The sequence below is a fragment of the Chaetomium fimeti genome (assembly GCF_033439085.1).
Source record: "Chaetomium fimeti strain CBS 168.71 chromosome Unknown B0H64scaffold_5, whole genome shotgun sequence".
Taxonomy (NCBI): domain Eukaryota; kingdom Fungi; phylum Ascomycota; class Sordariomycetes; order Sordariales; family Chaetomiaceae; genus Chaetomium; species Chaetomium fimeti.
This window is the reverse complement of record NW_026944333.1, coordinates 641266-668754: the sequence shown is the minus strand read 5'-3', so window position 1 is coordinate 668754 and position 27489 is coordinate 641266. Positions and strand designations below refer to the sequence as shown.

The window sequence follows — 27489 nt, the reverse complement described above, 5'->3', positions numbered from 1 at the left end:
TGACGGCCACGGCAGGGAGGCGGCGCCATCGACGGGGGTTGGGGCAAAGAGGCAGCGATCGCAGAGAGTGCCGGAGGCCGCTAAAGCTCCCGATTTTCTCGGGCTCCGGGCGGCTGGCCCCGTTCGGGTTGCGATGGTTCAAAACAGCGAGGAAGGACCATGTGGCTGGCGGACCCGATGACGCTTGTCAGCGTCGTAATCCAGACACTGTCTTTCTTCGCGCTACCAAGCCAATCTTCGGCCCGGTGACGACGGCAGAAATGGGATTGGCCGACTCGGTCAGCAAGCCCGAGACATTCTAGAAGAGAGTACGAGCAATCACTGGCCTACAAGCAACGCCTGTCACCGTTGCCACCGTGCCAGACAGAGCGCTGAGAAGCTGTGTGGCTCAAGAAAAGGGATTCGGGCACGGTTTGGCCCCGACTTGGCGCGGCAACCCGCAACTCTGTCTGCTCCTAGCCGTGACGAGACGCTGCGCCGGATGCAGAGTCTTTTTCGCGCGGCGGCGCCGCGGACGCGCCCCGATCCCCCCCTCCTTATCGTCGAGTCAACGACCGAGGGGGCTGGACTCTTCTGGCGCCCATCACAACACGGCGGCTCAAAACACACTATTCTTCCCGTCACCGTTTCGGACATCGTCGTACACCCGCTCGTTGTCCCCCCTCGGATCGGCCCTCAGCGGTGGCTTCGATCTTTGGCGAGTTGTTTCACCACACAGGGACATGCGAAATATGCCATTATTGGTTCTCTCGGAAAAGCTGACAGCGGCTGCACACAAAGAGGCAGTTGATCGTCGTTCCTGCCCACACCGACAACCGATGAGTCAGGAAGAAAACGTCACGATGCCCTCAGCATCTCTAGACGCGCGGAGCCTCGCCATCACCTCGAGCACTATTCGCGCCATCGGGAATTGCCGCACTTGGCTACCTGCCTCTTTTCACACCGGCCTTGCCAAAGAGGTGGGGGGTGGGCTTTGTAGAACCAACCAGGGTGCAGGTGGCGTTTTAAGCTCACAGTTGAGGCATAGCAGACCGACTGGTCACATTCCCAAGAGATGCCAGTTTCGGGAGCCCACGCCCAAACCATCGCCGCCCGCGCAGTAGTTGGGGGTTTCGGGGCCATCCCAGCGCGGAACTAACCGCTGATCTTCTTCGCCGCCCGTCTACCTCGGACTCGTCTTTTTCGTCTCGCACACGGTGGTTCCAGGTTTTGACGGGCTGGACGGCGTCACACGACAGATAGCCATTGGTCAAACAATTAGGACACGTCTGACTTCAGCCCTATCATCGGGCCGTGCGCCAACGGTTGGGTCGGGTAGATTGGCCGATCAGCTTTTGCGGCTGAGGATTCGCGAGGTGGTATTCTGCCTGATTGAGTTTTACTGGATGCCGGCACGAGACTGGCTCAGTGGCCGTCGCTCGGGGGCTATGGCTTTGCCCCGGATTGGGGCGTTTCCGGCCAACGCGTCTGGAAGTGACGCTTTTGGTGGGGTGGGAATACGATACAGCAGAACGAGGCGGTCGATCTTTTTCGCTTCACGAAACGGCACTTCGATTCCTCTTATTCCTCTTAGTGCCGCTTTGCGCAGCGCTGGTGGGGGGGCATAACTCGTACATCCGTTTGTCTCTGGAACGGCGTCGGGTACGCAGTCCCGATCCTGCGCCGATCTTTCGGAATCCTGGGGTCGCTGGGTCGCTTCCCTGGCTGTGCACTTCGTACAGATTTCAGATTAGCTACGCCGCCTCCGAGGACCCAGCTTCGGCCCGCTTCAGGTCACATCCTGATGGCACGGTGGATGGGGATCCTTAGGGCTGGCTTGTTACAGAAATGTCGCAGGAGGCGAAGTATATCTCTGTCTATCTGCCCCTCTGTCTGTCTGTTTATCTCTGGATTGAGGTCATGTCTGCATGGTAATATCTGCATGTAGGTCTACACTCGGAGGGATGGCTATATCACCGGGGATTTTATCCCGAGTGCCGGGTGTGGTGTGGTGGTATTGAAGACTCTGTTCGGAGAGAGTAGCATCGGCGCCTGCTGGGACCCTGCCGAGCTGAACATCTCTGGGCATCGCATCGGGGGGGTTTAGCTGCAGCCCCCCGGAGGAGGGGGAAAGCTGAAATACAAATACAAATACAAATACAAAATAAATAAATAGAATCACTCCGGCCCCGACCGGCTGCCCGGATGCTGCGTTCCGCCCTGGGTTGTTTGCATTGCATGCATGCGATGTATCCCCATCACCCCCGATGCCGCATGCCGCCCCCCTCGGGGAAGGGCTTTGTTTCGGGGACGAGGGTAATCGGGGGGGGGAGGGGGAGGCGGGAAAGGGGGCGGGCGGCGGGCGGCGGCGTGATGCTTGGGCCGAAGCTTATTTTATGGGGGAATTGGGGGATTGCGGTGAGGGCGGGGACGGGTCATTCTTTATGCTGTGATGCGGTGTCTGTGTGATGCTGCGATTGCCTGTTTGGCGTAACTGTTGCGAGCTGTCTGTCTTGAACTATTGTGTCGTGCGTGTCGTGCGTGTGTGGTTCTGCTCTGCATTGCATTGCGTTGCGTTGTGCTGCGTTCGCTTCGCTTCGCTTTTGCCTGTCTCGTCGGCGAGGTGTGTTGCTGGGAGTGTGCGTGGATGGGGGTGGATGCGATGTGGGTGTGTGTATGGGCGTGGTCTGCGTAGGGGATGCGTAGGGGATGGGAAGGAGGGAGTGCGAGACATTCATCATCATCATCAATCATGTAGGGATGCGGTGCAGACGGAGGTCGGTCAGCCGCCACGCACGAGAGGCGCGTAACATGATACCTAGGTGTATGGCGTGAGAGGGCGTGAGAGTATGGAGCCATGGCAGAGATAGGGGGCCAGTTAAGGGGGGAGCTGCGAGGCGGTGGCGGGATTCCCCCTTTCTTTTCGGTGGTTGTTTGTTGTTTCTGAGGGTCAATGTCATGGGATGGATGAGCTATTCCATGGACCTCCTTCGTATTTGTTATGAATGGGGTAAATGAGAGTGGATGATGCTGCTTCTCATCGTAATTTGAGTCTTCTGTTGTATGCCTCGTGTAGTGGAGGAAAAGGGGTTAGTTGTTTATCAAGTCTGCTTGGCAGGGGGTGCAGTGGTCCTGGTCTGTGACAGGGCCTGTTTACTTACCTACCTTACGTCCATAAGATAGAGCTGTGCTTGGAGTTAAATTCGGGGCGTTAATTGATCAAAGTTGCTGTCGTTGCATGTGTGCTTGTTTGTTTCCTAAGGCGGACCTCCTAATGAGGACGATGGATCAAGTGAAATGGCAACCTTGCATCCCAAGACGGAATCCTACATCATGAACATCGGAGTCCTCGCCCCGTTATAACCCTTTTCAGAAGACAACGCATTGTTCCGATGGCAGAGGCGAAAAGGTTGGCTGGAAACTGGAATCCTTCACCGAAGTTTGCCTACGGCCGAAGGAACAAGCAAACAAAAGATGGGAGGCTGAAGATCGCCAGGTCGCCGACGTGTAACGCCCACCCACCGCTCTATCCGATCCATACAATTCAGTCGACCGGTGAGTGGAGGCTAGATTACGTATTTCCCAATGTAGAAACTCGGGGTTGAACTTGGACTTGGGGATTCCCAGAGACAAAGTCGACCCTCGATATACAGAGCAGAACCCACAGTGTCTGCCCGTCTGCGTCGCGCACAGGACTACCGCATCCAAGTGATCCGGATTTCCGGGATCTGTCTTTGTGTATGTACATACGTACATAGTTACCCAGCGGCCAAATCATGCCTTTTGTTGCGGGCTCAAGAAAGTCCAGACCGAGTGTCGTGGCAAACACGCCAAGTGATGCGAGATGCAAGCCTCGGAAGGGATCATGCGCGCGGTGGCTCACTAAGAATTTGTATTGCCGATTATGAAGTGGTAGTGGGTGCGGCGAATCGTGGAGGATGGATGAGTTGAGCGAGTCGAGGGAGGAACAATCCTAAGCAGGCATGGGCTCACGAATCTGTTTCTGGAGCGATCGTTAAGAGGGTGAATTTTGGGATATAGGGAACGGATTTCGCTTCTCACAAGTTGGGACGGCTCGATTGCGGGAGAATACTTTCCAGATGGCCAGTATTTCGTTCAGGTATCGGCGCTGCTGGTTGCGACGAAGGCAGATCGCGGACCACGACGGCGTTCGTGAGTTGGGGATCGGGAATAGCCTCGCCGATGAGGGGAAGAAAGAACTCACGGCTCCCATATCTACCAAGCGCGAATTCCTTCCTTCCATCGAACTCGGCAGGGACCTCTGCAGCTGTAACGGCTCAGCGGTCACTGTACGAGCAGGTTGAACTTCTACACAGTTTCTTTCTCAGTAGCACTCTACAGAGAGGTCTCTGGTTTGAGCCAGCCTGGGGCGCCGATCTGTTGTTGACAGCCGCCCGCGATACACGCCTTTACTGATATTTGTAAAGGGTGTGATACTAACCATATAGCCCTTCTGTATGGCTTGTAAAATCCCCTCGGAGGTTTTCGTAGCCAGCTATCTTGGTAGCTGGTGATCTTTTTGGGATTTTCTCCTCGTACTTCTTCCGTTGTTGCTGCTGTAACAAAAGCTTTGGTCTAGAATCCCATGCTTCCACTTTCCAATTGGCCTGAGATAACATCACACCGGGGAGTCTGTGGTCGCTATCCAAGGTCGTGAGACAAGAAAGAGAACAAGTGAAAGGGAAGAAAGAAGAAACTCTCCTCACTCACCTCGCCCCCATCCTACCTTACGCTCTTCCCACTTCATTGTAAGCTCCGACAACATAAGGAAGAAGCAATGAACCAAAAGACCTCTGTTTCTCTAAATGACCACTCAACCCCACCCGTCCACCGCCAAACTCGACTCCAAAACAGTCTCATTAACCTAACATTCACGCCTCCCTAATTGCTTGCTTGCTTGCTTGTTTTGCCGCCGGTCATACTCATTGACCATGAACCACCCACCCCAATCCCCAATCCCCAATCCCCAACCCCATCCCCATCCAGTCAGCCCCCCCCTCCAACACATCCACAACCACCCTCTAACTCCCCAAATAAGCCCTAATAGCACCCTGCAGCCTTCCAGCCCCCTCCCCAACGAGCTGCGACAGATTATCCAGATCATCCGCGGCGGTGATACCAAAGCGGCGAACAAAGTCCTTGGCGGTAGACTCGAGGTCGCCATAGTCCTCGCCGCCGCCGCCGCCGCCGCCCATGTCGTCGGTCTCGGGGCGGCCGAAGTAGGCGTTGCTGGAGATGGACTGGGCGCCCTCGAACCCCTGCAGGCGCGACTGGGCCTCGGCCTGGGCGCCCGACTCGAACATGCCCTTGCCGAAGAACTCGTCCGACGAGATGGCCCGCTGCGTGCCGAACTTCTTGCGCGCGTAGTTCTCGCCGTCGTCTGTTACGAGTTGTTAGTAAAAAGGGGTAAAGGCTGTTTGGAGTGTCGGGGGGGGGGACGGAAGACTTACCCTCAGCAGCCGCCTTGACGGGCCCGACCGAGCCGAACCCACCGGCGGTGCCCTTCTTCGCAGCAGCGGCGGCGCCGGCGGGCTTGCCGACCTGGCCGAACCCGAGCCGGTTCATGCCCATGCCGAGGCGCTCGACCTCGGCGGCCGACTTCTGCCGCGAGTGCGAGTAGCCGCCGCGCGCGGGGCTGACGGGGGTGGGCGAGACGATGGCCGACTCGGTCTTGCTGGCGGCCTTGGACGCCGCGGGCGCCTCCTCGTCGGCGTCGGGGTCGTACCCGAGCTTCTCGATGCGCTCGGCCTCCTCCTTGGCCTTCTTCTCGGCCTCGTCGAAGTCGATCATGACGTCGCCGCCGAGCTTCTTAGCGCCCAGTTTCGAGGTCACCTTCTTGGCGCCGAGGATGTTGGCCTTGCGCGGGCCTGTCGTGCTTGACTTGATCGCGGCCGAGGTGATAATGCGGCTGGAGGCAGGCTTCGCCGCGCCCTCGTTGCCCTTGGCGAGCGGTGACGGGGAGCGCGTCGTGTCCTTGCCGTTCTGCGCATTTAGGAAGGGGGACGGGGTGCGCCCGACCACCGGCGGCGTGGCGGTCCGTGAGATGGGCGGGCTCAGCTTCTTAACCGCGGGCCTGCTCCACGAGGAGAAGAAGTCGTCGTCGTCTTCCACGGGGGTATCTCCACTCTCGGCGCCCTCGGCATTGTCGTTGATGACCACCTCCTCAGGGTACCTGTAATGTGTTGTCAGTATGAGTGCGGTGGCAGTAGTAGTGGGACGAATAGCGCGCATACTCCTTGGCATCCCTCGCGGCCCTCTTCTTGAGCTCCTCCTTGTACTTGGTCGCGGCGGCCGACGTGTACTTTGTCTTGGGGTCCTTGCTGTTCAGGGCGGCCGAGCCGCCGTTGGACTGGAAGAACTTGGTGGCCGACTCATTGCCGCCAACCTTCATAACACGCAGCTGCTCCCATTGCCATTCTGCCGAGTGTTAGCTCGCGTCTTCAATGTGTCGTCCGGCGCAGAGTGCAGGGACGTACGGTCGAGGTTGGTAGACCGGACAAAGGAAATGTGGACGCCGAGGTTGCGATGGTTGGCAGAGCAGTCGAGGCACAGGTAGATGCCCAAGGGAACCGAGGTCCAGGTCGGGTTCTTCTGGCCGCAGTCGAAGCACACCTAGATGGTTACCGTTTGTTAATATTCTGCTCTCGTCCTCTCATCCGCAAGGGGCAAGCAAGGAGAGACAAGGCGGGGGTTCGCTTGCCTTGTTTGCCGACTTGGACTTCAACTTCTCAAAGATCTTGAGCGACTGCTGCTTGGGTGCAAGGCCGCTCATCTTGGCGGCGTTTCTCCGTTCCTGAAGAGGGTAGGGTGCGGATGTGCCGTGGTGGTCGGTGGTAGTGGGACGAGTGCGAGGGAGAGAGGGTTGCGAAGGTGAAGTTGCGATCGTGAACTCGGCCGTTTCAGGAGAAGGTGCCACATTTTGGATGCCCAGGAACCCATCCATGTGGCATCAAAATGCGACACCAATCCCGATCCAGCCTAGCCCGCTAACCTCAGTCTTGTTGCCCCACGCTGAACCGAACTCAAAACTCCCCCACCCGAGAAATTGCCGGCCGGCACTCGATCGCGTGCATGCATTGACTAAGTTCAAGTCGAGCTCCGCCGAAGCTTTTCTTCCACCTCGACAACCCACCCCAGACAAATCCCACTCCCGCCCATTCGAACGACCCCGGCTTACCAGAAGCCGTCAGCGATGGGCACCGCCAAGCCACCATGATGAATCGAGTCACGGTCTCGGGGCTGCGGCTCCGACCCAGCAGCACCGCTGTTACTGCTACCGCTACCACCACCACTCCCAACACCGCACACCCCCCCCTCCGCATCCAGCAGCAGCTTGCCCGCAGCACCCGCCCCTCGACGTTGTCCTACGCCAGCCACCGCCGGTACGCCACGAAGCCAGGCTCGGCCCCCGAATCCCGCCGGCGCGCCGTGACACCCTTCAACGACACGGGCAACGTGCCATGGACCGAGCTGTCGGCCGCCGAAAAGACGGGGCGCGCCGCCCAGCAGACCTTCAACTTCGGCATGGTTATCGTGGGGGTGGTGTTGACGGTACGTCCATCTCCATCTTTTTCTCTCCCCGCGCGGGGTTTGGATGGGGGAACCACACACACACACACACAACACAAGACAATGATGGGGATATTGTTGTTCAATTGATTGATTGATCTGATCTGACACGACATGAACAGGGCGGCGTGGGCTACGTGCTGTACTCGGAGGTGTTCGCGCCCGACAGCAAGACAACGTACTTCAACCGGGCGGTTAACCGCATCAAAACGGACCCGCGGTGTCTGGAGCTGCTGGGGGACGGCAAGAAGATCACGGCGTTTGGTGAGGAGACGCACAACAAGTGGCGGCGCGCTAGGCCGATTGCGTAGGTTTTTTCTTTTTCATTTATCGGGCGAGCCATTGGGGTGCGGCATGTTCAAAGAGGTGAGAGGGCTAACGTGGTTGCTTGTCTAGCTCGACCATCACCAAGGATGGGCAGGGAAACGAGCATATGATGATTCAATTTAATGTAGGTCATACACTTGATGTTGGTAAACTGGCCGAGAGACAAGACTGACAGCTGGATTAGGTCCAAGGGCCGAAAGGCACGGGCCGAGTCGGTATGCATCTCGTCAAGCGTGCTGGCCATGGCGAGTACGAGTACAAGTACTTCTTTGTAGACGTTCGGGGCCATCAAAGGATATACCTCGAGAACGCCGATACTTCACGTGCGAAGGACGGAGAGAACAAGGGGTTCAGGATGTTCGGTGTCAAGTGGACTTGATGAGTCGGTAATGTGTCAGGCCCACCTCTGGGAACTTGAGCGCTGTATACTATGAGCTGCAAGCTGGGGAGCGTTGTTTGTATGTTTCGATTGACGACACGTCAAACGCAAAGGCCCCGAGGGGCATTACCACACCGACTAAGCTAGTGTACAAAAATGATGCTACAATCTGTATCCCCGGCCCGGTCCCGGGGTGAGTGAGTGGGCGGCGCGGAGCCCTCTCGAAAGGCCAACAAGAACCAAACTAAACAGACCTTATATAGTCTGCGAAACAAAAGAAGAACAAGTCCGCACGACCAAACCCCCAATTCAACAATATCAAGACCGCATACACTCATCCAGAGCGACCACTAATTCCCCTCGTCGCCCTCCATCTTGGCGATCCACTTGTTCATCTGCCCGAACTTATCCTCAAACGACTTCTGCAGCTTCTCGCACGCCGCCCACATGGGGTCCTGCTGGCGCCAGTAGGTGTAGCAGTTGGTGAAGATCTGGTTCATGTCGGCCAGGAACTCGGTCTCGTCCGTGTACTGCCGCGCGTCCATCTTGGCCTTCATCGTCGTCAGGTCCATCGGGTTCTTGACCACCTTGAGGTAGTCGGGCACGCCGTCGCGCTCCGGGTCGACCGGGTCCTTGAAGGGCCCTACTACGCGCGTCCAGAAGCCTAGCGGGGAGGGGGTTGTTAGTTTCTTCTTTCTTCTTTCTTCGAGTTGAAGTTGCATATGAGAGGTGGTGGTGAAGGGGAGGAAAGGGTGGGAAGGGGAAAGCTTACCTGGCCCGGAGAGCATCCGCGAGAGGAGGTCGGCGCAGAAGTTGAGCTTTTGGTTGGCTGAGAACGGTTGGGCTCCGTTGACGGCAGCACTAGTTCGGCGTTTGGATCCCGGCTTTGGCCCCGGTTTGGTCCCTGGAAGCGACGCCCTCGGTGCCAGCTTGCGGGCAGGGCCCTGAGCAGCGATGACTGTGGAGGTTCCGTTGAGTCCGGCATCCGACGCGCGCCGCTTCTTCGCCGGGCGCCCTTCAGCAGCCTCGTCCAATTCGTGTGGTGCTGAACGTCGCTGGGCGCCGGGCACCGCAATCGTATCAAGCTGAAGCGGTGGCAAGTCCAGAGAGCTCATCGCCACTACTAGCTCACTCAACACCTCCTGGGGAAGCGACCGTGCGAACTCGGCACGGGACTCGCTGGACCTCATATACTCGGCGGCCCACGAGAGGAGAAGTTTGCGGATCGAGGATCCCTCCGGAGTGTCCCTCCAAACCTGGACGAGGAGCGGAGTGGCGGGGATGTGCTCCGTTATACGGCGGCACTCGGCCATGGCATCGAGGGTGGCATCGCAGAGCCCTTCGATGCCCAGCTCGTTGCCCAACTTCCAGACGCCGATGAGCACCTCGTAGGTGGGGAGGTTGTCGAGACTAGGGAATACCTGCCCAGTGTAGAGGAAGTTTTGGGCATAGGCAAAGACCTCGACGGCGGTGTCGGGAAGTCTCACAAGGTTCTCAAGGCCGTCGGGGGTCTCGTCAAAGTATTTCTTGTAATAGGTGGACTTGGAGCACAAAAAGTCCTTTTGAATGCCGAAGGGAGTCTCCTCGGGGCCTACCAGGGCGATAACGAAGAGCGGGTGAGGCTGGCTGAGTTGTTGTGAGCTTTCGACCCGGACATCTGGACATGTTTGGCTTGACTTACAGCCAAGAGAAGGGCTGAGGCTCCACAGGGGTAGCGTTTTCTTCCACAGCAACGCTAACATTGCTAGTACTGGTAGCTTCGGTCACACCGTTTTGCGTAGGTACTGGTTCATCAGACATGTTGACTAGGAGATTATTGTTAGCTCGAGAATACCCGTGTGTGTATAAATCAGCGTAATTAATTGCAAGTGAGAAGGTGGCAGAAGGTTGGAGTTGTAAAATTAGGGCATCAGCTTCGTCCAAATAGCTCATCCGATTGGGGCCATTCATCGCGTCAAATGAGAGAATAACATAACAAGCATACCAGTTGCTTTGGATGGATGAATAGATGGATGATGATGACAACAGAGAAGCGTTGGATGACGTTCAGTCCCGTCGACGAAGGCTCATGCCCCGGAAAAAGGCCCTGACTGGCGTTGGGTCACCGGAAGTGAGGGAAATGGCGGCGCGGACCGCTCCTAAGCTTCGAAAATGAAGGCAAATCAACCAGAGACAATATATAAGTGAATCAATTGGGGATACATTTGTGAACTCGCGTCCTGTTGTGAATGACGGAACGCAGAATGTGTGAGGTCTGAACGTCGTCCGAAATTGGCGAATGGGAAGTCAGGCCATGGCGTTGCTTTGGTCTCGAGAATGCCCCACCACAATACACAGTGCGATATGTCTCAATGCAGGGATTAACGTGAGAATTTCAGGTGTAGCACAGTGTGTGTTTCGATGGATTATCCGCACCTTCTCTCTCATCGTTGATCATTCCACATTCATCATCAGTCCAAAAGAAATGGAGGAGAGAGCCGAGAGAAAAAAGAAAAAAAAAACACGAACATGGACACAAGTCAAAACACGGAACTGCCTCTTGACACTACTAGTTCAAATATTGATGAAAGGGAAACCTCCTCTGCCAAGTGCAATTGGCTCTCGGGGCTGCTTGAGGTGACGTTTACCAATGAGGCTGTGTACAGACCACACACCTCCTCCCTCGCCTAGGTGTGCCCAGTACCCCAGTAAGGGCCATTTGAGGCATCCAAGGCGGGAGGGGGAGGCTTTCAGCTTTGCTTTTGGACGCGCCGGAAGACAAAGACCAACCTCTCAAGTCCTTCATAAGAGTCCACGATCATTCCATCCTCTTGCAACTACTCAAAAAAGAGCGCGCGTCGTGCAAGTCATGCTCTGTGGCCAACACTGAAAGTGACAATCGGAGAAAACACCTGGTCTTGTTTATTAATGGGTTGCGCCGAGTCGAGACCGGCGTCGGGCTCCAAGCCAAGCTCCCAACCGCTGCTCTCAACCCCCTTCCAAGACGACGACGACGCATTCTCTCTCCCGCTAACCATGGGCCAACAACCTCCCCCGAGCGCCAGCGGCACCGTCCAGCTAGCCTCGCAACATGAGCGTCTGATCCTCGAGCTGCTTCCCTTCCAGGACATCCGTCAGTTCCACGAGTAAGCGCCCTATCTATTACGTCTTGCAACAATAAAAGAAAAAAAAAAGAAAGAGAACAAACGAACCTAACACCCAACCCCCCACCAGCTGGCTGAACGGCGTGTACGTGCGCGGCTCGTGGAACGAGTTCCTGCGGGACTTCCACGGCGCGCACCCGCTCACGCCCGAACCCGACAAGGGCGCGACGACTCAAAAGGCGCGGGAGGCCATCAACGCGCGCGGGGCGCAGTACCTGATGCACAACCCGGACAAGTCGGCGTGGACGGCCGAGGACCACCACGTGCGCTTCGTCGTCGCCGTCGTCTCCGACAACATGCTCGACGGCCTGTGGTCCGACAAGGAGTGGAAGAAGGGCGGCCTCGCCGTCTGCGCCGCCGTCTTCGAGGTCCTCGTCTTCCTCAAGGCTATGGCGGCGGCGGCCCCGGGCCCTGCGGCTGCGGATCCCCCGCGCTACGAGGCCTAGGTGGGTGGTTGCGCGTCGCTATGGCTTGCCTGGACGTCGGCGTGCTTGGATGGGGCTGTGGTGATGAAGGATGTAAACATTGAGTGGCTCAGGGTTACGCACCGGGAAGGGAGATCAAGGTGTGGTGGTGACGCACTCATAGGCCGTCATTCATCGGGCTTTTACGACCGAAATATCCTCATTTGGGCAGGTTGAGGATATGAGAGAGGAGACGAAGTGGTCATGGCTTTTCTTGTTTCTCCTTTCTCTTCTGTTCTAGGATACCCCGTGGCAAATTTGACAGCGAACCCAACTCAACACACGACTGCCTGCAAATCCTCGATCTGTAGTGAGGACTGTGCTGGAGCCCATACTCAGCCCAATGCGGATTGACTTGTTGGCGTACTAACAATGGCCCTCTCCTTTGAGTTGAGCGAGCCACTGCGTGCTTCTTCTAGGTGCCATACGTGACAAATCGCAGGCGGGTATGTGTTCTTTTTTTCGGCGCCAGTCGCGCCATCATCACTATGCTGTCGTCCCCTGGGTAAAGCGGACGTGAGCGGAGTTAGTTATCCCGTTGGGCTCTGAGGGTGGGAGAGGGGTGTTTCCCTAGCGCTGTCGAACCGGAACATATCCAAGTTTCTCGAATGTATCGTAAGTATCCTCAGTACCGGTGACAATGCGTGAATTTCCCATCCGAATCGTGACTTGTCATGGAAGTTCCCATCAAAACTGGAGCAATGAAGCGCAAGATCCGCTCTCGAGGCGAGATTTTAGATCCCGGAACCACTCACCGGGGAGACCAGAGTATCAGTTCCGTCCCGGGTTGTGGTCCACCATGTGTATCTATGTTGCCCCGATTCAACCGCAGATCTCATTTATATCTGACAAAATAAACACTTATGAGTGGAAGAAACATAGATGAGTGGTATAACTCCCATCCAGGACCCAGTTCCCAACAACGCGCAACAGCGGGCGAAGCTAGACGAAAGGGGAAGTGATGGTGATACAGAAGAGGGGGACGGGAGCTTCCCTCCCCCCTCTCTCACGTAAAAGGAAAAGAATTATACAAAAGAAAACAGAGTTTGAGAACCCCATCGAATCTGCACCCGTCCTTGCCCAGCTGAAGAACGTACTTCGATCCTGCAGCTAGCCAGATCGGAAAGCCAGCCCCTGTTCGGGGCAATTAACGGCCAAAGTGTCGCCTCCCGCCCCTCTGAACGAGCTGCACGCATCAACACCGTGCAGAATGAGCCGCTCTCGGTGTGGAAAGCCCAGACCGTGGCGGCCGGCCCAGGCTATATCCCGTGCCGAAAGCTCAAGCGAAAGGGGAGTGCTAGAGATATCTGAGGTGTTATGTTGTCGAAGTTATGGGGACAGCCGTCGAGAGGTAGCGCGGGATGGTGCCGGTATCGTAACAAACGAACCAGATTTGTCAACACCAACCGGGAGAGCCCGCCTTGAAGGCCAGCCCGCTTCCGACACCACCATCATTGCCGTCCGTCCCCCGGACGGCGGCCAAGAGCCGGGGTGGGTATGAACGTCTCAGATACGGCAGACGGCGCGTTATAGTGGTTGTGGTGGTTGCCGTCGTGATGGCGGCGGCGGTGGTGGTGGTGGTGAGAAGGCAAGGCACGGGCAGGGCGGAAGCGACGCGTCGGGACGGACACTCCCACCCGCCGTCAGCACTCAAAGCAGACACACCTTCGGCCAGCCGGAATACTTCCCTTGCCCGCCTGTTTGTGCACCCTTCTCGAATCTTGACGAATCCAGATCAGATTAATCCCCCCGTGCAACCACATCTCGATATGGAACGGCCAACGGAGCTGGGCGGACGTTAGGAGAGACAAGAACGCTGTCGGCCCGAGATCCCACGGCAAGGCGGGGTTCAGTCTGAGCCAGTTATCCATCCTCCCGGCCTCGTCTCCAGCATTCCACGACATATGTACCGATATCTGCTATTGTCTGGATGTCAAGATTGCTCCTGCATATTCCCGCTCCCCCGGCCCATGAGGGTTAAAAGGAAGACACCATTTGTGATAGAAACAACTTAACACACCGACTAGGACCGGGATGGCGGCCGATTGTGTAAAAGGGACGGGCTGGTCCGCGTTCTTTCGAATTGGAGCCGCTCACCGGTGTATGCAGCTGGTCTAAAAGGGGACGATAGCCGCGTCTCGCCTATGCAGGCGGATATGGGTCTGAGACGAGGAGGGCAGCGGACGCGGTACCAGAGACCAATCCCCGGCCTTGGCGGCCATACGAAACCACGGCCTTGCGCGTCTGCTGGGACTGCCATTCAGATCGACAACCCCTCCGGCAGCGATCACCCTTGCTCTCTCGCGCTTGGAGACGAAAATTATATGAAGCCCAATAACCCAACGGCAGCTGAACATGCTGGAGGAACCGCGGCGGACGATACGCCACGGCAGGGCTTGTTTAGGCCCCACGTTTGCATCTCTACCAGTACCGTCAAAGGCCCGGTGGCCAATACGGAGTGGACGGTATGATCTGAAAATAAGGCTGGAACTATCGGCATGGTTTTGCCACAGGTGTTCAGCCATTCCACCCCATGTCTGCCTACACTTGTTGGGACGGACCGGCAGGAACTTTTCTGCAAAGCCATATTGCAGACATGAGTGTAGATTGAGCGGCGGTAGAGGGATGAGGGGAGCAAGCACCAACCGTGAGAGGGGCGCGGCAGACAGAATTCGATGGACTGCCATCTCGTCGGGTCCAATAGCCCTATCCCCTTGCTTTCCCCTGGACGAGGGCTCTAGACCATGAGAAGCGAATGCTCGCCAAGCAGGGGAGATTTCCTGCGCTGCGGGGAAAACCCAAGAAGGAGCAGTTACATCCGCGTTACGTCGCTGCTGCAGATTTCCCCGAGCGGCAGGTGGAAGAGTGAAGGATGAAATTTGAACTTGCGCTGTTTTGACCGATTTTGACAGTTGATTTCCTGGCTGGCGAGAGAACCCCTGACACTGCTCGGACTTTCCGGGAAAGGGTCCGACAGAACCAGATCTGTTGAATCGGAGGCTGTGTCCGTCCTCCCCCATTTCTCTTCCCTTTCACGTTTGACGGAGTTCCAGAACCAAACGTTGGCCAACGACGGTAACCCCAATCATCTGCCACGAGCTGACGTCATAGGGGTGGGTACTTGTAAACAAAGAACGAAGGAGGGAGTACACTCCATGTGTTTGGGCAAGAGAGATAAGGATTCCAACAGGTCGAGAATGTACTGTGTAATTAATTTATCGATCAGTGATAACGTGCGTCCCGGCTCTCCGGTTGCTGCGTTTTATCCGCAGGCCCAGCCAATACGACTTGCAACGGCCGGGTTTGGGAGCTCTTGGCATCGCTCTCGAGTTATTGCCCCTGATCGCTCGTCAGTCCAAAGTTCTGTAGATGATAGGGGCTGGAGCGATAAAACTGCGCTTACATTGCACAGTAAAGGCAGACCCGTGCAGACCGGCAGCCGGATCGCCATGGAAGGAATGGTGAAGAACGACAGGGGATTCGATTGAGCGCCGTCCACCAGTCTCAGCCCGAACGGCCACCGTGTGGGCAGAGCAGCCGGTGATGTCCGCGGAAAAATGACACCGGCCGTCCTGGGGTGGCCTGGAAGAGCTTTGGTGCTGCGGGGAGGAAAACACGCCCAGTCGTTTGGTCTCCCCCCTTCAAATAGCTCTGTTTTGTTTGTGATACCACCAGGGAGACGAAAGAGTCTGGGAGAACACTGCGTTCAGTGGTTGCCCAAAAAGCGTGAGATCCCGGATCCAGGAGATATAGGCAGTTCCGGCTCCCCGATATTGTAGGATTCAAACGATGGTTTGTTCTTGGACTGCGATGACGCTGGCTGCAAAATGAGCGCTTGGCTATGGCCCTACAGTCGCTGGCCATGAAGTTCGAGCACGTCTCGCTGAATTGGCTTCTGCACGTTGCTGACAATAGCTGCCATGTACTATAGGCTGAACCGCCATTCCCGGGACGGCAACGCCACTCTGGGCTGCAGCGTCTATCGGTGAGCGTGGTTCCCGGTGCAAGGGCAATCAGCACTCAATATCAAACCTAGACGACCCTGATATCTCCACCCCGAGCCCATTATGTCGAGATAGCTAATCGAGAGGCGAAACGACACTTGCAAAGCCGTTGCTTGCTCGATAGGTATCAACACAAGGAGGGGGGTTCACGGGCGTTGCCTGAGTGGAATCAACTCTAACTGGGTGCTAGATCTGCGAGGGTCAGACGAATTCAATGAGAAAGAGCGGTCAGGTCGGTGCCTGGGAGAGAGAGCAAAGCCTAATCTAACGGTCCGGGATCATACAGTGCTTGGACACCATCTTGGCCGTTTGGTCGCGGATGGCGTTATCTTCAGTGATAGTTTGGCCATTGACGATGCGGTGAGCGATGGCCTCGATGACTCAGGCCCTCGCGAGGGGTCAGTCTCAGCACACTGATAAGTTTACTCGGCTCGGGACGAGCCCAAGCGATGGCTGTGCACGAGTGCTCTGGCTTAGCAACGACAAGGCTGGGAGGGCGCTGGGAGGATGATCATTGCGCTAAGAAGGGTGCCATCGATGGCACGGGAACGTGCGATGAGATACCGCTTCCTGCGAGGTGATGCCGCGGAAGCCGGAAGGCGATGCTCGGTTGCGTTTTCTGGGGAACGTCAACCCCCAGCCTGTGTGTTGTTGGTAAGGTTGGCAACATAAAAACGTGGGCAGGGCAGGCATTGGCTTCCGCTGAGTCGATTGTCTGGCTCTGTTCTCCATTTAGACTCGTCGATGGGTCACGCGGAGCATGACCGAGACGCCCAGGCTTCTCGGTTCCTTTCGTCGCTGGGCGCGGGTTTGGTTGACGGGTCATCCCAATCGACGACTACCTATGTACATTGCCGTCAAAGAACACTGCAGATGGCAGAGAAGCGATGGAACTTTGAAGAATGCGATCCTGACCAGGTTGTGCCTTCCATTGTCCGTATGTCCCTTCGCTGGGGACCAAGGAAGCAGCAAACTTGGTCGAGTCACTGCCCAATCGTGACATGCATGGAAGGATCGGGCCTGCCTTGTTTGAAACACCCCGGGTTCGCAAAGTGAATGGAGGTAGGTACCATGCACTGACCCGCAACAACTCCGGGGTCGTCCAGTTCTTATCGAGATAACACTCCTTTCGTGGTTCTGCCAGAGATCTGGCCGAAGGGCCTTGGGGTCGCAATGAGTGGTTCCGACGTACCTCTGGGGGTCGGTTTCCTCCGGATCTTCTGCGAAACTCGCTTCGGACTTGTTGGTTTGGGATGTTGATGTTGTGGGGAAGACCCCTGACCGTCGCTGCCAGGGTTTGCTTTAAGCTTCCCCACGGGGCGTGGGGGTTCCGACCCCGCAGCTGCAGGGCACCTCGCGGGGCAGTTCCTTCAAAATTTGATGGCGCAATCAGCCATCAAGGTCACTGCACCACAGCTTATCACCTCGCCGTCGCTTCGCTTCAAAGTATCGCCCACCCTCGCCGACGATGGCCGAACCCCAAGAATAGCATCACCCAATGAGGGCGTAGGAAAGCCGACAAAATCACCCGGATAACAAAAAGTCCGTAATATCAGCGCTAGTTAGGGGAAAGTATCTCCTCGTCCGTACCAAGCCCTTGTTGCTACATAGTGTGCTTGGTAAGTTGTGCCACTGGTTTTAGTATGCACCGCCCTCCGCGAGACGGACGAAATCCACCGGTAATTTTCAAACACCGTTCTTCAGACACACAACCGTACCGTCGATCAGAAGGGTCTGCCCTCGCTTGCAGAACCACTCGGTTCTTATCCAGGTTCCCGGCGTTGCACCGGGTCGGTCTCGAGTCTCCCTGGCGCGTGAAAGAGCTTGTTATCTACCCCACACTTCAAACAACCTGCTCAACAAATTATGATCACGATGAGAGGGACGGCCATGATGATCCGTCTCATCCCAGGTCTCGGGGCCCAAAAAGGCTCCATCCAGGCAGTCCTGCGTGAACCAGCGTCCTCGACCTTGGCGCCATTCAAGGGTCCCTAAAAACAAGGGCATTTTCTGGGGAACCGTCGAATCCTCCCTCCATGTCGTCCGGGCCGTCAAACATGCCTTGTATCCGGGGGCCAGCTTATTCGGAAGCACCGAGGCCGCCCTGCTTGACGCAGCTTCTCGAGACTGCCGAGACTCGTCCGAGGCCAAAGAGGTGGAATGAAACCAATCAGCAAGCCAGCCCGGGTGTTACGGACGCCTCGTATATGCGATCGAGTGTAGTGTATCTGGGGGAACTTGGGGAGGCCACCCGTCAGATGGGCCTGCAGCTACCGGGTCGCCCGAAGCACGGCTTTCCAGAGATCAGCAGAGACATTGCATTGGTTGTGAGCCCTCCCCGGAGTCCTTGGAGAGATCGATGACATGTCAACACGTCGATTGCATCACCGTCGCGATGAGCCAAGCATGCCGCCTCTCCTGTCCAACCAGAGCCCAGGATGCCGTGCCTGCGTCTTGTATCATTTCCGTCACCCGAAGTTGCGGTGAGGGCCGTGTCTGCCCAGCTTTAGGACGAATCGTATCGTGCGTCCTGTCCGCGGCTCTGGCACCACGAGTAGCTCCGCGCCCGCGGCAAAGCCGTGTTGTTCCGGCGCCCTGACCTTCGCCGCGCGACAGGCGGCTGCCGTTCCTGCTGGGTTGCGTTGGAAACTTTCTTCCGAAATTCCGACGCCGACCGAGCTCCAAGTATCCCGGTCCATTCGGGACAGCTGATCAATTCGGACTTGCCAAGGTTGGGGGTTGTCTGAATCAGTCACCGCGTCGATACCTGAGAATCCCAGTCTTTAATGACCACCAGCCTGGAAATCAGCTCAAATCAGCGACGCCAGAGGGCAGTTTCTGGGGTCTTGGAACGGCGCTATTGTCGATCTCGCGTCCCCAAGCGGCGCGCCGGCGCCGTGACCCCAGACTTTCCGCTCGCTTGTCCACCCCCACGATTTCACAAGCCGGGGTTTGGTTGGCTTCCCTACCGGAAGATTTTCCTGGGGGCCGGGGTAGACGATGGAAAAAAAAGGGGAACAATGTTCGTTCGACGGAAAAGACGAGGTCAAACGCTGACGTGATCCCAAAGTCCATTCTCCCCACACATCACCACGCCGCGTCGCCAAGGCGCCCTTGGATGGCTCTCGACCATCCCCAGGTTGCGGGCACGTTGCCCGACATTTATGTGCCATTCTGGGCGTTTCTTGACAAGCCTCGCCTGTGCCACGCCATTCGTCAGGATACCTGTTGGGGGAAGGCTGAGCCCACAGGCAACCAGAAACGTATCGTCTCAACATTGGCAGTGACGAGAGAAGAAAAAAACATGCATTTTCGGTGAGGGATGAGGGAGGGGGGGGCGGAGATACCGTTTTTCAACAGTCACAGATTCTCATGGCAGAGAGTGGGCGGGCCCTCGAGGCCCTTCACTCTCGCCCAAATCGTGACACTTGGCGTCATTCAGTCTCGCTGGCTTTAGGTAATGACCAGTTGACACCATCCACGCCATCTCTGGCGCCGCAGGCGTGTTTCGCAAGCGCAGCCAGCGGCTCACCCCCTCGCCGAGCCCAGCCAAGGCCGCCCAGCTTTTGCCTTACGCGCACCACACACCCACACCCACCATCGTCAGATAATTTCGTAGACCGCCTCCTCCAGTGAACGACGAGTGCGGCGGGCATGCGCGCGCAGAGGGGACGCGCTCCCAAAGATTCAGCCCAGCGTCGTACGCGTAAAACCCGGGGCCCGGCAATACCGTTCACGTAAGGCCAGCGTCGCATCCCCGCAACCCGCCGCACGGCGAGTCCGCCCTCTCTGCTCACGACCCACGGCACCACACCACGGGGTTGTTTGACCTCGACCACAACGGCAAGGCTTGACATGTCTGGGCAGTGATGGAGGGGGTCCTTCCAGCCAGCCAGCCCAGCCGGAAAAACCCCCGACCCTCCCCTGGAACCCCCCCCCCCCCCTGGACCCCCCTGGACGTCCCAGAAAACAAATGCCACTCCCCACACCACCGGGATCCCATCCCTCACGAATGCGGAAACCCCCCCCAACGAAAGAGGAAAGTGGGCGCGGTGAGCAGTGAGAAAAGAACGAAAGGAACAACAGCCCAAAAAACACAAAAAAAAGGAAAACCGAGCGGGGGGGGGGGGGAGGAGAAAAACACAGACCGCGTGGCGGGCGGAGCGTTGGCCAAGGCACCCACGCAGACAAGCCAGCCAGCCACAACTGCACCGAAGCGACCGACGGTCCGCGGCACTCCAGACGCCCCCTCGCTTGTTCGCGCCCCAGAAAACCGAAAACCCACGCCGCGTGTTGGGGGTGGTACGTATGGACATACTTGGTGAAAATCGTCGCCCCCCCCCCCCCCCCCCCCCTTTCCAGATCCTCGCATCCTGTTCTGCTCTTTCCCCGCGGCCCAGCCCCAATGAGGCAGCTCTGCTGAAACGTGGAGAAATAAGGTGGCCTGGGGGGGGATGGGAGAAGGGGGAGGGAGGGGCGTGGTGGAAGCAGGAAAGGATGAGCGGCCAGGAGCGGCACACGTGTGCTCGTCGACTTGTCACCAGTGCTGCAGAAAAGCAAAAGAGCAGTCGGTCGTCGGTCGCGGACATTCACAATTCGGCTTGAGAAGGGGGGGGCGCTTTGTTGTTGCTTGAATACCTGATGGCTTATTGTCTCCCGGTGACGGGCTGGGAATTACCAAGTAGCTAGCCAAAAAATACACATGAGAATGCCAAAACCCCAGTTCCTCGCTGTCCTGTGCCTAGTGACCCCCAACCATCTATCGACTTTGCTTTTCCAACCGTAAAGAGAATAGGAGAGACTTTGATGTGTTGTTGCAGCATTCTCAAGGCCAACCAAAAAACCTGCCGTCCGAACCCCGCCAGCTGAGAACCGCACAAAGGAAAATGAGTTGTCTTTTTCGTTGCTCCGCATTGGAGGAAGTAGGAAGCCAAATCTATCCGTCCAAAGGAGAAGTGTTGAAGTGGTGATGTCTATCCTGCCCGAACCCAAGAAACCCGCACCCGCTTTGCCGTGTAAAAACCCACTAGTTCCAAACCAATATTAAAAGAGTCGAGTGCCATTTGCAACCAGAAAAACCCCAAGTCAGAAAGAAAAAAAAAGAGCCAAACTCCCAAGTGGTTGGTTATATATCCTCTATAGATGTGCCCGGAGTTTCGTCATCAGTCATGTCGTCGGAGGCTGCCGATTATCGCGAGTCGAAGGCGGACGCCACGGTACTCCTCGTTCGCCATTACAACCTCTCGTACAGTTCCACGCCCGAAATGCTGTTGGACGATGAACTCCTGCCGCTCGTGGAGAATCCGTCGGCGGGGCTCAGCAGGTCATGGACGGTCACCTTGGGCACGGGCAGTTTCCGCTGGGAGCCGTCGGGCCTGCTCATGATGTCGCTTAACGACATGCCGTTATTCCTGGGCGTGGGCAGCAGAGGCGGGGCAAGGCCCTCGGGCGCAGGCTCTAGCGGGGCTAGCGCGGGGGTGTGGTGAAGGCTCAAGTTGCGGAACGGGGGCAGCTCGACACCGCTGTAGGGCCTGAGGCGGGGCGAATGGGCAGGCGTGGCGAGTGGGGTGTGGTCCGGTGTCGGAGACAGTGAATTGTGGGAAAACGTGGGGGACGAGGGAGCCGTCGAGTTGGGCGAGTTGGGCCTCGACCGCTTCGACTGCCTGTACGCATGCGCGTAGTGGTCATCGTGCTCGTCGTGCGAGTGCGGGCGCGCCATGTGGTAAGCACCAAGACCAGGCAACGGGTTCCGCGCCGAGTGCAAGGCACCGCCGTAGTACGGGTGCTGTCTAGAGGGCGGGTAGTGATGTTGGCTCGGGGCGTTGTCCCGCTCAAGCCGGCCCGCCAACATGGCCATGTCCGGACCGCCCTGGCTGCTCAACGCACCGCGGCTGTACGGGCTGAGGGCCGGCGGCGTGGGAAGGTTCATGCTGTAGGAGCTGTAGTGGGGAGGCGACACATTCGGCGACGACAAGGCCGTGGGCGGGGCCGAACGGATCATCTTGGGTCCCGGAGGCGGCGCCATGATATCGGGCTGCATCCTCTGGATCATGGCGGCGTGTTGGTGGTGGCCCGGTTTCCCCCTCCGCGAGTTCAGGTTGTTGTGTATCCTCGAGTGCCGGGTGAGTTCGTCAGACCGCGAAAACCGCTTGCTGCAGCCAGGGAAGTGGCAGGCGTGCGGCTTCTCTCCAGTGTGGGTGCGGATATGCCTGGTCTGGTGCTCCAGCCGGTGGAAGGCCTTGTCGCACATGGTGCATTTGTAGGGACGCGGGAGCTCGGTGGGCTGCTCAGCGGGCGCTGCACCCACCGGCAGGGGTCCATTGGGACGGATGAGGCCAACGGCCGCCATCTCTGCTTCGGCTTGCTGTTGTATTTGCACTTGCTGCTGTTGCTGGGCCGGAATCTGGTCCCTCTCCGCCGAAACCTCTGGGTTCAGCAGGCTGGAGAAGTCCACTGCAGACTTTGCCCGTTGCATATGTCCACCCTCCCAAGCGGAGTCTCTGAACACCCGGGTTTTCCTCGTCCTATCCCGGTGCTCTCCCGGTCAAGCTGCACACACAAAGTACGCAGCCGGCGGGGGGAAGAGATATGCCAACGTCGAAGGTCGATCGTCAGGCACGTCGTCGTCCTTGGTATGAAGAGGCGAGGATGCAGTGTGCGAGTTGTTCGCTCGACACACCAATTACTGGGTAAATAGAACGTTGTTCTTCTTGTTGTATGTTGCTGTCGTTTGTGTTGTCGTTGTGTTGTCTGGGGTCTGGGGTGCTGACGTTGGGGAAGCTCAAAGTGGCATGGGGAAGTAACAGAAAGTTGGCGGGTTTGTTTGGGGGAAGCGGCACTGGTTTTAAATGGCGCGCGGGCGGGCTGGCATTGGGGGGTGTGCTGGCATGTGGTGTGGGAACAGCAGGGGGCCTGGGGTGTGGGTTCGGGATACGCAGCGACTCAGTGAGGGGGGACGGGCAGGGAAGGAGCGCCTGAACGCCAGGGGGAGTCTCGGGGAAAAAGAAAAAGAATAGTGGACCGCCGTACCCAACATTACCCCGGTTACGATACACGGTACAGTACAATGGATACATACCGCGCTGGTCGCCTGGAAACATCCGTCCTGCAGCCTGCATCCGTACCCTCCATCAGACAAATTTGGCCGGTGTGCAACTTACTGGGACGGCAGCGGCAGGCTGAGTGACTAATGTATGGAGGTCTTTATTGCAGCCCGTCATGCAACCCCGATGGTGTGAAGACCTACCCAGAGTGATTGTGTAGGCAGGTACTTGTACTGTGTAGGGCAGGATGGGGCGGGTGGGGTGAAGAACACGGGAACCTGGAATCGGCCAGATGGGAAGCCAAGTGTGGGGTGTTGTTACTGTGTCGATCCAAGTCACCCATCTCAGCCTCTTGTTGCCCGAATTTGCAGCGAGCAGGCTCGACAGGACAGACGGACGGAGACGTGCGGCAAAGGGACCGACCTAGGCACGGCGATCCATCGACAGCACCACTTGCCCGAGCAGGCTTGGCTGTCTTGGAGTGCCTTCACCGGGCTGTTGACAAGCGCCCTTGCCGTGGACATCTGGTTCGCAGCCGAGAAGGTTCTCGCGCATGAGACAGCACATTCAGATCGTGCAGCTGGGCTCCGCGCGGGGCACGCGTATTATTGTCCCTCTCCATACGGATCGCTTCCACGCTTGATCATTGCTGGCCGACCTGCGTTGGCAATACTGTATTTGGAGCATGAGGCTGGCAAGTGGTCGAGTGAGAAATCGACGTTTCCTCCCGTTTTGAATCGGGCCAGACCTTGGAGGGTGACGTTAACCGTTGCCTCCCCAGAACCGCCTGCACAATCCGGGGCGGTGTGGACGGTGGCTGAGCTGGAGTACAATGGTTGGGCTCCGATGCGTCTTGGCTCCGGTTTCTTGACCTGTCTGACTTCCTTTTTGGACGCCTTCGCAGCCGAGATGGTCTGACCGTATAGCGGAGATAACGAGTATGGCGGTGGTACGACTCCGCGATAAGATGGGTGGCGGCCGATGAACCCGGAGAGAAACGCACGCTAGGAAACGCTAGAAAGGCTGCATATCTGGGGATACAGAGTCCGGACGGGGCAATCCCCAGCTTCAAAAACCCACCAGCCGCCGTGGCCGAGAAGCTGATCCGAGAGTCCGGTGGCCAAGAAGCTGGATGGATGATGTCTGAATTTCTGGGCTTTCCTCGGCCGAATCCACCCTGTTACAAGTGCTGTCTCCAGGTGCATTTGCTCCGTTCATGCAACCCTCGGATGATGAAGCTGGTCGAGCTAGGGTCGGCTGGGAACAACGGATAGGACCTGATTCCCGAATTTTCCCTCTTCCGATCTTAATGAAGGGCCATTGTGAAGGGGTGAGAGAAGTGTCCAAACCAATTTCTGGTATGGCGTGAGATAAGGGCTGGCGACGCAATCTGTGGAGTGTGGGGAAGATCCAGATTGCAAGTTAGCTTCTCTCTGCCCGCCGAGTTGATAACCGCCCCGGTCCCGAGCACGGGGAGCATCATGAACCGAATGTAACAACTCGATCTTGGTCTGATAAGTGCGTCTCGCAGTACCTACGCAGGACGCAGCACGCCGCCAGCATTCAGCAGGTTGCGCGTTGTGGTCATTGGCAGTGGCGGGGGGCACACATTGCGCTACAATTTTAGGTTAGGTTTTGGGACAGCTCGCACGTCACTCCAAACCCCCAAAATCCGGGGTATCGGATCTTGGCCGCTGCATGTTGGGGATCCAGAGATAAGCGCGCCGCATCCGAGTTGGCACGCTGGCTTCCACTCGTGTACATACATACCGCCCTCGGGATGCAGCCGGGGGCCCAGTGCTGAGATGAAGCTTGCCGAGGATGCGTCAAACTTCTCAGGGGCGGCTTCATGATTACCGCGTAGGACCATTGTGCCCGTGTGCCTGGCCCGTGATGGCAGTTGGACTTTGACGATGGGGGGTGTGTGACATCGCTTAACCCACAGCTTCGTGGGGGTTCGGGGTTGCACCCAAGGCTTTATCACCGTATCAGCGCTGTCAGATTCATCACGCCTTTCATCAAGCTCTTGGAACTCGGACGCCGACCGCGGCAAAATGGAAACTTTCAAATCTTGGACAGTGCTCGAACCCCATCCATCCACCAGTCCATCCACCAGTCCATCCATCCGGACTGGCATTTCCCGTTGGTTTGTCTCAGTAGCTCCGAGACGGGATTCGGAGTTGTGGAGTGCCGCCAGGCCCTCAGACCTATCCCATACAAGTAATCGCACGCAGCCCCACGACGGCATTTCTGGTTTTCATGGATGCTTGGCGGCCGAGAGCCTGGCGTGCCACCGTGCCTGGGAGCCCGGCGAGCTTTGGGCCAGCAAGGTGCTCGATGCTTTCGTTGCGATTGAAGTTTTCTCTTTTCTTCTCCACGGGGTGAAATCGAGACGCTGGAACCGGCCCGAAGAGCCAACGCTCGTACCCTGCAAAAGCTTGCTTGCCGCGGGGCCGGCTGAGTCAGAAACAAGCGCCAGAGGGTTTCGCTTCCCCATGTTCTCCTTCCGTCTGAGAGCGGTCCAGGCTCTCAGATCCGGGGAACCGAAGGAAGAGAACGTCCCAAGCCACGGTTTCCAACACGTGGGGGAGCCAAGCCAATCGTCTTCGGATGAAGACACCGATGCAATCAGCACCAAGCACAACACAAACCTTGGCTCTGGCGCAATGCCAGATGGTTAGAAAATTTTCATTTCATCCTTTCGGTCTCTCAGCGAGCTCGGCCGAAGCGCGAGGTGACAAGCTTGCGAGTCATTTCTCCGCAAGCTCGAGACTACGGTAAGTGCCGCGGTCCACAGAAGGACCGAGGATCCGCCAGGAAAAAAAAACGACGGCATGAGGAAAACAGATACGAGTGGCATACGTGTCATTCGACTCATGCTCAAATAACTAACCCCCCCCCCCCCCCCCCATAGAACCGGGGATCGTGTCAAACCGGTGCTCTTTCAGCTCGAAAACGCAGCTTTCATCGCCCCGCCCCCGTCTCAGGTGTTCCTGGTTCCTGACTGGGCGCGGCTCGCTGCACGGAGATCGATCGCCCGCCTCAAAAACCGCAATTATCCGGCGGCTCCGCAGCTTGCGGGTTTCCCCTGCCTGGCCTCGCCGTAGCGCCGCGTTCAGAACCCGGTGCAGTTCGGTTCTGGGCAAGTGACAGCCAAGGAGAATTTGAGGCAATCTGTGGGGCCCCAAGGCTTGCCCAGCAGGGAGAAGACAAATCGTACCGCCTGCTCAGGAGATGCACGCAGCGTAGGTCGCACGCCTGGGCGGCCAAACCATTGTCCTGGGGCCGCGAGCTTTTTCTTGCGCGGACGGGGTGGTTAGCTGGGCACCTACCTCCTGGACAAAAAAAAAAAAAGCCGAACTCCAAGCGCAGATGTCGACAATGGAAACTCGGAGTCCTCGACTGTCGGAACAAAACAAAGCTACCCTGAAACCCAAAGAAACTCCATTTACTTTTCTTTTGCCCCCCTTCTTCTATTTGGCTTACTTTTCTCGATTTCTTGTTTTCCTTTCCAGTTCGTCTTTTTTTGGCCAGAGGGTGCTGGGGCAGAAAGAGAAGAAACCGGCCCAGGTAGTTATCGGGGACGCCGAGAGTTTCCGATGACCTGATGCATCGGTTCGGATCAGTTTCTGACAGGTCCGCTTCTGGCAAACTTTTCATCATTTTTGTTGGTGGTGGTGGCAAGCCTGTGGCCGGAGAGAAAGGTCGAGACGGGAACAACGCCCAGAAGTGGCCCCCCACGTCCTATCCCCAGTCAGATCCGCCCCAGCTTTTCGCGGCTCGATCCCGAGATTGACATGCGCCGGCGAACCAGCAACAGCCCCTGCGATCACATGGGCGGAAGCCAAATGCGGAGTGGATGAGCACTCAACAGGGAGACATGGCGAAAGTGAAAAATGGATACATTTCGTACTGGCTCTCCTTCCTCCGACGGAAATGGGATTTTAATCTCCGCGCCGACCCCGTGGTGTCGATGCCGGCTGTTGGTTGTTCTTCTGGGGAGCTTCGCCCCGAGGAGGCTCACAAATGCCAAGTCTAGTGCCGAGACAAAGGGGCGAGGATGGGCCTTGCAGAAAACGGTCGAATCCTTTTCTCTTTCGGTCCCTTCCGTTCAAAGGTTCAATGACGACGAAGCGCCGAGCCGAAGGTTCGTCCGTAGTTACCGACCAAATCCATCAGCATTTGATTCCCATTCCCCGGTGGCGCTTGGGCGGAAGGGATTTCGTCCTCGGCAAAGCAAAGGGGGCCGAAGATCCCCGGAGTTCGGCATGCTACCTCCATACCAAGTACCCGGGGGAAAGCCAAACCCGCCGGCACCCCTTTCTTTGCTCCCATTTTGACCATTTCGGGAACTTGTCAGGAAAATCATTCCATGTGAAGGCTGTCAACCTGCCTTTTCTAGACGTGCTAAGATTTTGCGGGGGAAGTCCGTCTGGGGTAGGGTGATGAACGGGACGATGCCGGGGTCTGCTCCGGGACTGGCCACCTGGCGATGCCCTCATCAAGGGCCCGCTGGCGATAAATTGCAACGTACGACGATCATAAGATACACGTGGGCTC

General features: G+C 57.3%; 6 protein-coding genes across 6 annotated transcripts; 2 read left to right on the top strand and 4 right to left on the bottom strand.

Moving 5' to 3' along the window:
• Positions 1-4977: 4977 nt before the first annotated feature.
• On the bottom strand, positions 4978-6939 carry B0H64DRAFT_425017 (uncharacterized protein). Its single transcript, XM_062805668.1, has 5 exons — positions 6701-6939; positions 6477-6612; positions 6234-6417; positions 5451-6172; positions 4978-5380 (listed from the first exon to the last, which is right to left on the bottom strand). Exons 1-5 carry the CDS (start codon positions 6770-6772, stop codon positions 5022-5024), a joined length of 1473 nt encoding a protein of 490 aa, XP_062657528.1. The 5' UTR covers positions 6773-6939; the 3' UTR covers positions 4978-5021.
• A 71-nt stretch (positions 6940-7010) lies between these two features.
• Positions 7011-8450, top strand: B0H64DRAFT_177927 (TIM21-domain-containing protein). Its single transcript, XM_062798874.1, has 4 exons — positions 7011-7551; positions 7692-7876; positions 7966-8020; positions 8081-8450. Exons 1-4 carry the CDS (start codon positions 7213-7215, stop codon positions 8273-8275), a joined length of 774 nt encoding a protein of 257 aa, XP_062657527.1. The 5' UTR covers positions 7011-7212; the 3' UTR covers positions 8276-8450.
• Positions 8451-8625: 175 nt separating this feature from the next.
• B0H64DRAFT_443103 (Bromodomain-containing protein) lies at positions 8626-10075 on the bottom strand (the record flags this gene model as incomplete). Its single annotated transcript, XM_062806690.1, has 3 exons — positions 8626-8939; positions 9048-9901; positions 9957-10075. 3 exons carry the CDS (start codon positions 10073-10075, stop codon positions 8626-8628), a joined length of 1287 nt encoding a protein of 428 aa, XP_062657526.1.
• Positions 10076-11290: 1215 nt separating this feature from the next.
• Positions 11291-11864, top strand: B0H64DRAFT_443102 (uncharacterized protein; the record flags this gene model as incomplete). The annotated part of the gene is made up of 2 exons (XM_062806689.1): positions 11291-11400; positions 11489-11864. The coding sequence occupies 2 exons, from the start codon at positions 11291-11293 to the stop codon at positions 11862-11864; spliced, it is 486 nt and encodes a 161-aa protein (XP_062657525.1).
• Positions 11865-13891: 2027 nt separating this feature from the next.
• Positions 13892-15144, bottom strand: B0H64DRAFT_177935 (uncharacterized protein). Its single transcript, XM_062798875.1, has one exon. It carries the CDS (start codon positions 14900-14902, stop codon positions 13997-13999), a length of 906 nt encoding a protein of 301 aa, XP_062657524.1. The 5' UTR covers positions 14903-15144; the 3' UTR covers positions 13892-13996.
• A 5653-nt stretch (positions 15145-20797) lies between these two features.
• Positions 20798-22482, bottom strand: B0H64DRAFT_177911 (uncharacterized protein). The gene has a single exon (XM_062798873.1). It carries the CDS (start codon positions 22359-22361, stop codon positions 21120-21122), a length of 1242 nt encoding a protein of 413 aa, XP_062657523.1. The 5' UTR covers positions 22362-22482; the 3' UTR covers positions 20798-21119.
• Between the last annotated feature and the right edge of the window lie 5007 nt (positions 22483-27489).

Excerpts from the sequence above, each read along its gene's own strand:
- B0H64DRAFT_177911 (XM_062798873.1), bottom strand. The coding sequence starts at position 22,361 with ATGCAACGGGCAAAGTCTGCAGTGGACTTCTCCAGCCTGCTGAACCCA.
- B0H64DRAFT_177935 (XM_062798875.1), bottom strand. The coding sequence starts at position 14,902 with ATGGGGGAGGACGGACACAGCCTCCGATTCAACAGATCTGGTTCTGTC.
- B0H64DRAFT_177927 (XM_062798874.1), top strand. The coding sequence starts at position 7,213 with ATGATGAATCGAGTCACGGTCTCGGGGCTGCGGCTCCGACCCAGCAGC. Across the intron at positions 7,877-7,965 it reads CGGCGCGCTAGGCCGATTGC|CTCGACCATCACCAAGGATG; the intron begins GTAGGTTTTTTC and ends TTGCTTGTCTAG. Across the intron at positions 8,021-8,080 it reads ATATGATGATTCAATTTAAT|GTCCAAGGGCCGAAAGGCAC; the intron begins GTAGGTCATACA and ends CAGCTGGATTAG.
- B0H64DRAFT_425017 (XM_062805668.1), bottom strand. The coding sequence starts at position 6,772 with ATGAGCGGCCTTGCACCCAAGCAGCAGTCGCTCAAGATCTTTGAGAAG. Across the intron at positions 6,418-6,476 it reads CCGGTCTACCAACCTCGACC|AATGGCAATGGGAGCAGCTG; the intron begins GTACGTCCCTGC and ends AACACTCGGCAG. Across the intron at positions 5,381-5,450 it reads CGTCAAGGCGGCTGCTGAGG|ACGACGGCGAGAACTACGCG; the intron begins GTAAGTCTTCCG and ends AACTCGTAACAG.